Source organism: Marmota monax, unplaced genomic scaffold (assembly GCF_021218885.2).
Source record: "Marmota monax isolate L192 unplaced genomic scaffold, Marmota_monax_Labrador192_F-V1.1 WCK01_AAM20220418_F8-fsc02338, whole genome shotgun sequence".
NCBI lineage: Eukaryota > Metazoa > Chordata > Mammalia > Rodentia > Sciuridae > Marmota > Marmota monax.
The window spans coordinates 1-11,551 of record NW_026694367.1 but is presented as its reverse complement, the minus strand read 5'-3'; the positions used below and the strand labels follow the sequence as shown (position 1 = coordinate 11,551).

General features: G+C 35.4%; 2 protein-coding genes across 2 annotated transcripts; both read left to right on the top strand.

The window, feature by feature from the left end:
• Window positions 1-454: 454 nt before the first annotated feature.
• LOC124109223 (olfactory receptor 4C46-like) lies at window positions 455-1,384 on the top strand. The gene has a single exon (XM_046467755.1). It carries the CDS (start codon window positions 455-457, stop codon window positions 1,382-1,384), a length of 930 nt encoding a protein of 309 aa, XP_046323711.1.
• An 8,793-nt stretch (window positions 1,385-10,177) lies between these two features.
• LOC124109224 (olfactory receptor 4C46-like) lies at window positions 10,178-11,107 on the top strand. Its single transcript, XM_046467757.1, has one exon. It carries the CDS (start codon window positions 10,178-10,180, stop codon window positions 11,105-11,107), a length of 930 nt encoding a protein of 309 aa, XP_046323713.1.
• Window positions 11,108-11,551: the final 444 nt, after the last annotated feature.

Genomic DNA, 11,551 nt, shown 5'->3' with positions numbered 1-11,551 from the left:
ACCATCCTTTATTCCTATTCTCAATTAGCTCTCAAGTTTCTCCATTTCATAAGGAAAAAAGGGCAACATTCTTTAGTTATACCTTGATGGCAGTCACATTCTGTTCCTACCTTGCTTTGGGGGTTTAAATGACACTATGAGTGAAAACTATTAATTCAATTTAAGCTCTGAGTCATTTCAGAAAATTAGAGATACTCAGCCTCTTGCCTTGTGTGTTCACAAAATTTTCTCACATATATAGTCTTTGCAGAAACTTTACTAGAAGGGAAATTAATCATCATTACTCAGAACACTTTTTTTTCCACATCACTCAACAATATAAATGCAAAAATCTCCACATCAATTCTCTCTACTCAATAGAATCCACACATTATTTATTTATGAGAAGGGAAAAGTTTAATTCAAGTTTGTATTTTTTTTTTCAGGCAGTGCGATTCACTTTCACTTGAAATACATGGAGAATAGGAATAATGTGACAGAGTTTGTTCTTCTGGGGCTTACTGAGAATCCAAAGTTGCAGAAAATTGTATTTGTTATGTTCTTGCTCATATACATCATCTGTATGGTAGGAAATATGCTCATTGTAATCACCATCACCACCAGTTCATTGTTGGGGTCCCCCATGTACTTTTTTCTGGCCTATCTCTCCTTTATTGATGCCTGCTATGCCTCTGTCAATACCCTTAAGCCAATGGTAGATTCACTCCAAAAAAAGAAAACCATCTTGTTCTATGCGTGCATAATGCAAATCTTTGGGGAACATTTCTTTGGAGGTGCAGAGGTCATTCTGCTTACAGTGATGGCCTATGACCGTTATGTAGCCATCTGCAAGCCCTTGCACTATACAACCATCATGAACCGGAAAGTATGTCGCCTATTAGTGGGAGTGTCATGGGTGGGAGGTTTTCTCCATGCAATCATCCAGATCCTCTTCATCTTACCACTACCCTTCTGTGGCCCTAATGTCATTGATCACTTTATGTGTGACCTGAAACCTTTGCTCAAACTGGCCTGCACTGATACCCACACTCTGGGGCTCTTCGTTGCTGCCAACAGTGGGTTCATCTGCCTGTTAAACTTCCTCCTGCTGCTCATCTCCTATGTGGTCATCCTGCGCTCCCTGAGGACCCACAGCCTGGAGGGTAGGCGCAAAGCCCTGTCCACCTGCGTCTCACATATCACAGTGGTCATCCTGTTCTTTGTTCCCTGCATATTTGTGTACATGAGACCTGCAGCTACTTTATCCATTGATAAAGCAGTTGCTGTATTCTACACTATGATTACTCCTATGTTAAATCCCTTAATCTATACCTTGAGAAATGCTCAGATGAAAAATACCATTAGGAAATTGTTTAGCAGCAAAGCCATTTCAAGTGACAAATGAATGTGCCTAAGGTCCAATATTAATTTAACTGAAGAAAGGATCAAAATACATATTGAATAATCTCAGCAAGAATACATAAATGATACAAAAAAAACATACTGTCATTTATAAATTCTTCATTGAGGCAGCCATACATGGGTGCAAAATAGTGGAGAAAACCAAAGCCAGGACAACTCTCTCATATTTGTAAAATTCTTCTTGCTCAGGGCTTTGTATTTCTAGCTGTATGCATGTATATGCATTCATAGGCTATACTTCTAATGAAAATAAAAAATAAATAATTACAAATATTGGTATTGGGCAATAATACTATAACACTTGTAAGATATATACACTGCTGCTATGGTTTGGATTCAAGGTCCACCCACAAAGTGCCTGTTAATATAGAAATAATAGAGGTAAATGATTAGACCATGAAAGCTATGAACTGATCAGTGTATCCTAGTTTGAATGGACTGACTGGGTGGAAATTGGATGCAGGAGGACCATGGTTGGAGGTCACTGATATTGTGCCCTGGAAGCGTGCATCTTCCCTGCAGCTCACCTTCTCCCCATCTCCCTCCCACCCTGCCGTTAGCTGAGCTTTCCTCCCATGAGCTGTTCCTACCTGATGTGCTGCCTTGGGCACAGAACAATAAAGTCAGGTATCTATGGACTGAGACCTCTGAAACCATGAGTACTCAGTATAAACTTTTCTCCCTCTCAGTTGTTATTGTCATGTATTCTGCTCATAGCAATGTTAAAGCTGACTAAGACAACTGCTATTATCTCCATTTACCTGTGATGATACTGGCAAAATGATGAAGCTATCAATGTAGATATATTGATGCTCCAATAACCAGAATGTTTCTGATTTTCCAGACCATACTCTTAACTCCTATGATATACTTCCAGATTATGATGAGAAAAAGGTCACTCTAGTTGCTATGTCTCAGACAAAACTGTGCTAGGTACATTGCATATATTAAGTGATTACGACTAATAATCTAACAGCTTTCTTTAATACCTATTATTAATTTACACAGCATAACTGATGTTCATATGTTTCCAGTAGACTGTGGTTTGTAGGATTTTAGAGCTTGAATACACATAGAACATTTAATATTTGTATGGTCAGTAACATAAGTTCAACAGTGTTTTTAAATTTCCTTGTGATCTTCAGAAGGATTCTGTAGAATTATTAATCAAATAAAATACTTGAATATCAGACATGAAATCTATTTACTAAATATGTAGCTATGATCCATAAAGTTCTTGCTTGCTAGCTAACAATAGTCTCTTGGACATACCAAACAAATTCTGACACCCAATAAATATAGAATGAAAGAATAAATGTATAAAATAAAATAAATAAATTAAATTAAATACATAGTAGGAAAAGAGTAACAGAGACAAGGGAAATTTTTTCTACCTTCATCTCATTTAGACTCTGAGGAGAATCCCAGAGAGAACTCTTAGAGGAGGCACATGGTATATTTACTTTCATTTAAAATGAGGAATGAGAAAGAATTTGAAAATGTGTTTCTCAGAAAATGAAAACATATATCATTTTAATATGCCTCAACAAGATTTCATTCTCCTAAGTGTAGGGGATATTTATGATTTTCTCTTACATTGTTGTCACATTTTGTAAATAAATGCTATTTATAAACTTAAGTAGCTCTGCTTACACAAAAAAAAAGCAGTGTTAGAAATATTTTACACTTAGCCAGGTGCGGTGGCACATGCCTGTAATCCCAGTGGCTTGGGAAACTGAGGCAAGGCAGATCGTGAGTTCAAAGCCAGCCTCAGCAACAGTGAAGTACTAAGCAATTCAGGGAGACCGTGTCTCTAAATAAAATACAAAAAAGATCTTGAGATGTGGCTCAGTGGTTGAGTGCCCCCGAATTCAGTCCATTATGTGTGTGTGTGTGTGTGTGTGTATCACTTAATTCTAAATTCTTGCCTCACATAGGTTTGAGCCAAAGGATATTGATATTTTGAAAGTTTTGCAGGTGGATAAATAGATACTTACCTTTATCCTTCACAGAACCAAAGATATATTGAAAGACTTGAAGGAGGATGTAGAACATTACATCTTAGAGTTATAAATAGTAAAATGGAAAGGGTGTTATGAAAGCTTAATGGAGTAACACCAAGCAAAGATCTGAAGAGGATGGTCAGGAAAGTATTTCAAGATGTAAACACATCAAAAATGATACTCGTGGAATAGAATGGGATCAGTAAAGAGACAAGAAATTGAGCCAAAGCATTCCTAGGACAGGTAATAGCCAACAAGTGTCAGGAGGCATAAAAGACCATGTAAGAAAACTAATCAACCCAATATGGTTGTGATTATTAAATGACCTATTAGTGAAGTGATTATTTATTGAAACCCCCTGGTGTTAGCCACTAAGCTAATAGAGTTACACACTAACTTATTATAAGGGTAAATTAGGACTCCTGAGTCTGGAGAGATAAACATAAGCAAGATCACAAAGACTCCCATCTCCCATAATCCTGTCAAACCCTAATGGAGAGGGCCATGGAGAAAATATTAAAAGTGCTTTTTAAGCTAGTGAGTGACATAGTTAGATTTGAGTTTTACAATGAAAACTCAAGTTACAGTAACTGAAATAACATGACAGAGACGAGATTAGCAGCAGGATAAGATTGACTATCATAATGATGAGAGTGTGAAAGACTGTGGATTCTGCTGTAGAGAAAGCACAGTGGACTGCCGAATCCACCTCAAATCCTCTCTTACAAGGCCTGAGTACCTAAGACCCAGCTAGTGAGAGTCTGGGATGCTAGCAATTCACAGCCCTAATCTTTTCTGGGTAATTTCACTAAAGAAAAGGGAAGCTGAAGCCCAGGGATTATGCCCCCCAACACACACACACACACACACACACACACACAGAGGCCCCAAGTGCACAATAAAAGACTATCATAGGACTATGACAGTTGGGTTCCTGCCTTTATGTGAAGTCAGCCATGCAGTACAGTGAACGGTTCAGAGCTGCCGAGTTTCCCAGCTGAAGCCAGACTTCATGTGACACAATACACTCCCCTTCCCCACCTCACCAGCTTCCCTAAGTCCTTGCCTCCACATGTCCCCTTCATAAAAATTGTCACCTCTGATTCTGCATCTAGAACACAAACTGATATGGAAAGAGAGGAAATAGTTCCTCCAAGGTTTACAAGTTATAAAAAATGAAATAACTGCATAATGTAGCATGATTTGTCATTTAAGACCTACTTGACCACCCTAGGAAGGTCCAGAAGACATACATTTAATCACTAGGATGAGTAACCAATTTCTGAAGGGAGCCCTGATGTCCTTGAAGAGTTCTGTGATTGTTCTTCCCTTTTGGTTGAGACCCTACAATGGGAATTATGGTCCTTGAAGTGGGAAATAGAAATGTAAACCTGTCAGTCAAAAATACTGTTACCACCAAAGATCTACTTTAGTAATTAAGGAGAGATAAAGGCATTCCCAGGAAAACTATTATCAAACAAACACAATAACACATGATGGTAAGGATGTGGAGAAAAAAAAATTTACATACTCTTGTTGGGAACATAAGTTAATACACTCACCATGGAAAACAGCATGGAGGTTCCTCAAAAGACTCTAAGTAGAACTTTCAAATAATCAAGCTATCTCACTCCTAGATACATATCAAAAGGAAACTGGATAGGAAAGACAGTGGAATGATTCTGACATAAATTTCCTACGTTCATATATGAATATACCACAGTCAATCTCTACCTGATGTACAATCACAAGACTGGGATCCTAATTAGAAAAAGATGTACTCTGTGTTTGTATAAATAATTCAAATTTTAAAAGTTAATAGAATTTCATAAAAGGAAAAGTATTAAAAAGTGTTATCTGATCTACACATTGGCTTGCTATAATTGATAACATTACTTCTGGTGAATGAGAATGTATTATGTGGCAAATTTTTAAAGTTGAGAAAAATTATGATGATGTCAGTTAATCTGGAATACTAAGAAAGATTAAATAAAGGATGATATAAAGGCAATATAAGGAAATTAAGTCAGCATACAAAGAGAAACCTGCATTTCCATGTTTACTACATCACAATTAACAATAGCTATGACAAAGAATTAGCCTAGTTGCCCATCAACAGATGAAAACAGAAGTTATGGTACATATACAGAAGAATAAAATCCTGTTTTCTACAATAAAATTGATAAAAGTGTGTGGAAATCATTATGTTGAATGAAATAAACAGGTACAGAAGAGACAAGTACCATAGATCTCACTCATATGAGAAATTAAAAAAAATGTGTACCTCATAGAAGTTGAGGGTACAATGGTGGTTACCAAAGACCAGGGAAGGAAGGTAGGGGGCAGGTGACAGAGATATAGTGATCAATGGATACTGAGTTACAGTTAGAGAGAAATGAGAAGTTTGAGTGAGTATAGTTAACAATAATTTTCTGCACATTTTAAAAAGCTGGAAAAAATTATTTTGAGGATTTATGCCATAGGAGAATGCTAAATTTTTAAGACTTAAATATGTCTTAACAGCTTTAAATTTTATGCAATGTATATATATATATATATATATATATATATATGCATCAAAACTTAACATGGTACACCATTAATAAGTACAAAGTGTATAATTTTCTGTATAATTTTAAAATAAATGAAAAATAAGCAAATAAACAAAAATAAAAGATAGAAGACTTAGAATGGACTTTTCTCCAAAGACATAATGATGGTCAACATCTATGTAAAAAGGTGCTTTCTACAATAATAATTAGGGAAAATGCATATCAAAATTACGATGAGATATTCAAACTGAAAGAATGAGAATTATTAAAACAACAAAAAAAGATAACAGTGGCAAGCTTAAGGGAAAATGTGTCTCTGTGATTGAAATGTAAATCAATTCATCCTCTACGGAACAGTATGGATATTCCTTTAAAACTTTCAAAAAATAAAGCTACACATTATCAAGATAATACTAATACTCAAAGGAATTGAAATCCAAACCAAAATCGTATGTGCATTCTCAAGTCCATTATATGCTACTCATAATATGCAAGAAAGGGAAGAAACCTAAATTTCAGTTGGCAGATGACTAGAAAAGAGTTTGTGATGTATGCATGTAACGACTTATTCTTCAGCCATCATTAAAAGGACAATCCTGCCATTTCCAACAACATGGATGAACTCAGAGGACATGATATTAAAAAAAATGTTAGAATAAAATGCAAAGGTGACATGACCCTATTTATAGGATAAATCTAAAATAGTCTAACTCATAGAGCAGAGGGTGAAACAGCTTCATGAGGTGGAGAAGGGGGACATGGGAGATGTTAGTCAACACATCTGGCTTGAGTTGCACAGCATGAATAAGTTCTAGAGGTTTACACACCATAGTGCTGATATTGTCAATACAGTCTGTATGCATTACATTTTTTAATATGGTAGATCTTGTGTGATGTACTTATCACAATAATAATTATAAGCAAGAAGTTGGGAGCACATTTTCAAATGAGATCAGATATGTTATTGGAGAACTTTATAGCATAGAGTATGATGACAGTTTCAAATGGGTATATGTATCCCCTAACACATAAAGTCACATATTTTATGTGTGTACAGTTTTTTGTATGTGAACTATGCCTCAAAGAAGTGGTTTTAAGAAATAAAAATAGATGCAAAGAGGGTGTGAACTGTGGATGAGAGGATATAAAAGAATGTACAGGCTTTGAGAAAATTATATGTGTGTTTTTATACATTATGTATATAACAAAAGTCCTACAATATGTTGAAAATATTTTGAAATATACAAAAAGAAAGCCAAAACCAATATATTTTCATTATATATAGAAACATCACAAAAGATGACATACCAATGTTCAAAAGAATTTGGAAAAAAAAGTGCGCATCCTTGGTAATAAAAAATTTCAAGTTGAACATCATAATAATTTACAACTATTATCTTCTAAAATGATCAAATGAAAAATAATTAGCAATACCAAGTGAAAAAGTGTAGAAATACTGGAACTCTCTTCCTATGTTTTAAATATATCTCCAAATTTTCATGCTTCCTAGTAATCCACACTGACTATCCCATGAGCCCAGGGACAACTGCAATTTAGTGCCTTCTGGGATTCTGGCTATTTCCAAAATACAATGAAAATTAGAAAAAGCAGGTTTTTGATCTAAGTGCTTTAAAATAGCTGCCACAACATTTAGGCCTTTAGTGCTTTACTTATCAAGTAATAGAGAATGGGTTTTCAGAAATGGTTTAAAACTGTTAAGATAGAAGCATCTCTGTGACACGTATCATCAGGGAGCCTGCACCACTGGTCCCCAGGATGGACTTAGGCCACCATGCTATTCAGCTTTCCTAGCAACCTAGGTTCAGACAGGGAGATGTAAGTCCCACTTGTTTATGTTCTAAGTGCAGAGAATATGACCTGTACTTTAGAGTGGGTGACACACAAACATACTGCCAAGATTACTGACTTCTAAAATGAAGCTTTCCAACATGGGATAACTAATTCCTGGGAGAGGATGAACAACTACAAGCAAGGTACCTGAGTTTCTATGGGAACCTCTTTAAATATCCTGATAGTGTGAGATGAAATATTCCTTGTTGTTATCAATATTTCTAGAGCAAGCCTCATGGGTGGAATGACTCACTGAAATGTGTCTCTTCTGCACTTCCTACATCCTGCTCTAATGCACGAGAAACAGGTAATGAGGGTCATTTCTCCATAATAGTGAATCAAGTGAATTTATTCTAAATTCAAACCTTGGGATTTTGTTGAAATCGCTTTAGGCTTTGGTGAGCACAAAGATTGAGACTTATAAAAACACTCCCTTAAAACCGGTTTATTTGAAATTGAATTATCTGAGTAGTTTTCTTTTTAACACCTTCTTATGTTTCATACTCAAAGATGCTTACTGTAAGAGGAATTCATTTGAACTTGCATTTGTGCCTGAACACACCAAAATGTCACTAAAATAACCTAGAACTGCAAAAGGTAGGTTTTCAACACTGGTAATACTTATTAAATATTGTTATTTTTCATACACACTCAGCTTTGCCTTTCTATATTTGTCAAATGCAGTTATAGAAAATCTCATCCTTACCCCAAATTTTCAAATGAGTAAAAAAAAAAAATGTTATTAACCTAATTTAACATTGAACAATTTGATATATGCAACATTTTACAAGAACCAACTAACACCAGTGACAAGATAGCTCACTTAATAACCAAGATTCATCTTGAAAAGAAAAACAAAATTTAAATAAATCTCTCACACAGAGAAGACCTAAATATGGATATTAATGGACACAAATCATCACTTGTTAGTTCAAATGCAGGGAAGTAGGACTGTTTATGGCATCAACTACTATGGATAATATAGATCTCTCTGACTCATTTAAAATTAAAAAAAAAATTGTAAATAATTCTTCCTCAGTTTTTGCAGGGTCAAAAGTTTCTCTGAGTCTTTTCTCAAAATGTCAGTTCTGCTTCTCTGATGAGTTCATGCACAGTTATAAAAGTAACCAGAAGTTCCTATATGTAACCCCAGCACCATGGTGGATCTGTTCATGTAACAATTAATTCTCATAACAAATGAGGAGGTAGGGTTGTTATTCTCAGTTTATAAATGATGATGTAGGAGTGCAAAGTGGCAGGAAATGCACACAAGTAAGAGAATCTGCAACAAGAATCTATAAAATCGCTTAAAACACATGAAATGTTCAGAAAGCTTTAACTAACATTACCATTGTTTTTAGAACAATAAACATTAGTCTCTGACATTATTTCCTTACCTATTAAATTTATAAAACAAACCCAACCCCAAAGGTTATTCTATTAACATGTGTGTATAGTACCTGGTGCCTTATAATACATAAAATGCACATTAAATATTCAATATTACTATTATATAGTTAAAAGTTTTATCAAGTATTCTAGATTATTATATAGTATCCCTTATATATTTTCATTTATTTCCATCATTCTTTATACAATACACACACACACACACAAATTTAGTTTAGATGGACACAAAGCCTTTATTTTGTTTATTTATTTTTATGTTGTGCTGAGGATAGAGCCCAGTGCCTCACACGTGTGAGGCAAGCTCTCTACCACTGAATACAGCCCTAGCCCCTGATTTCAATCATTCTTTATACCATATATTATGAGTACTTTACCTGTGTGTCCTGTCTCCAGCTTTCACTCACTACTAAACCTCACTCTACTACATCCAGAACATACAAAGTCCTTTGTGATAATAGTAGCTAAGATTCCCCCTTCCTTAAATTCCTTGTCACCCTTCTATCCATTCTCTATTACATTTTATCATTCTCCATTTGCTAACAATAAAAAGCAAAATTCTTTACCTGTGTTAAGATATCTATTACATCCATCTTTTACCTCTCTTTTTTTGGGCTAAGCTGCTACAATGTGTGTAATCTCTTATGTCAATCCAGGCTTTGACTCATTTCAGAAAATTAATATACTCAGATGCAGATCACCTAGTGTGTTCACAAAAGTTCTTCATCTATACAATATTTTCAAAAATTCTGCATAGGAGGGAATTTGAATAATTTTAACAATTCAGAGTTCTTTGTTCCACTTGAAGAAATAAAAAATACATGCAAAGAAAAACAATAAAACATAAGATCCCATGACTCCATAGAATTCAGGCACGTATTATTTACTAGAATGGAGAAGTTTAATTAACCCAATGTTGTATCAATATTTTCAGGATATGTAATTAACTTTAGCATGAAGTTCATGGAGAATAAGAACAATGTGACAGAGTTTGTTCTTCTGGGACTTACCGAAAACTCTAAGATGCAGAAAATTATATTTGTTGTGTTTTTGTTCATCTACATCATCTCTGTGGTAGGAAATTTGGTCATTGTTATAACCATCACTATGAGCTCACTCTTGGGATCCCCCATGTACTTTTTCCTGGCCCATCTCTCATTTATTGATGCCTGCTATGCCTCTGTAAATACACCTAAACTGATTAGAGATTCACTTCATGAAAAGAAGACTATCCTTTTCAATGGATGCTTGGCCCAAGTCTTTGGGGAACATTTCTTTGCAGGTGCAGAGATCATCCTGCTTACTGTGATGGCTTATGACCGCTATGTAGCCATCTGCAAACCCTTGCACTATGTAACCATCATGAACTGGAGAGTGTGTGCCGTGCTACTGGGAGTGTCCTGGATGGGAGGCTTTCTCCATGCAACCATCCAGATCCTCTTCATCTTCCAACTACCCTTCTGTGGCCCTAATGTCATTGATCACTTTATGTGTGATCTGAACCCATTGCTCAATCTGGCCTGCACTGATATTCACACTCTGGGGCTCTTTGTTGCTGCTAACAGTGGGTTAATCTGCTCATTAAACTTCCTCCTCCTGCTGGTCTCCTATGTGGTCATCCTGCATTCCCTGAGAAACCACAGCTTGGAGGGTAGGCACAAAGCCCTGTCCACCTGTGTCTCCCACATCACAGTGGTTGTCCTGTTCTTTGTTCCCTGCGTATTTGTGTACCTGAGACCTGCAGTTAATTTATCTATTGATAAAGCAATTGCTGTATTCTATACTATGATAACTCCCATGGTAAATCCCTTTATCTACACTTTCAGAAATGCTCAGATGAAAGATGCTATTAGAAAGTTATTTATCAGTAAAGCTATTTCAGATGATAAATGAATGTGCCTAAAACCCAGCAGTGATTCAGCTGAGGAGAATATGCAGACAATTTGGAACACATCAGCAAAATATAATTATAAGACAAATATTTTAAAAATTGTTATTCAGAAACTTTTCATTGAGAAAGTAGAAATTGGTTAAAAAATTGGAGTCAATCTAACTTAGAACCATGTCATGTATGTTTGAAAACTTTTACTAACTCTGGGCCTGGTTTTCCAACTTTATCCATGTATATGGATTCATAGGTTTTTCCTCTAAGGAAAAAAAAATAGAAAGAATGTTGGTGATGAGCAATAATCACTATAACTATCAATACAGGTAAGCTCTGCTATTTTACCTGTAGGGCATTTTACTTATAGGACACTGACAGAAAGAAGAAATTTTCAATATACAACAGATATACTGATGATCTAGTAACCAAAATATCACTGGTATTTCAGATGA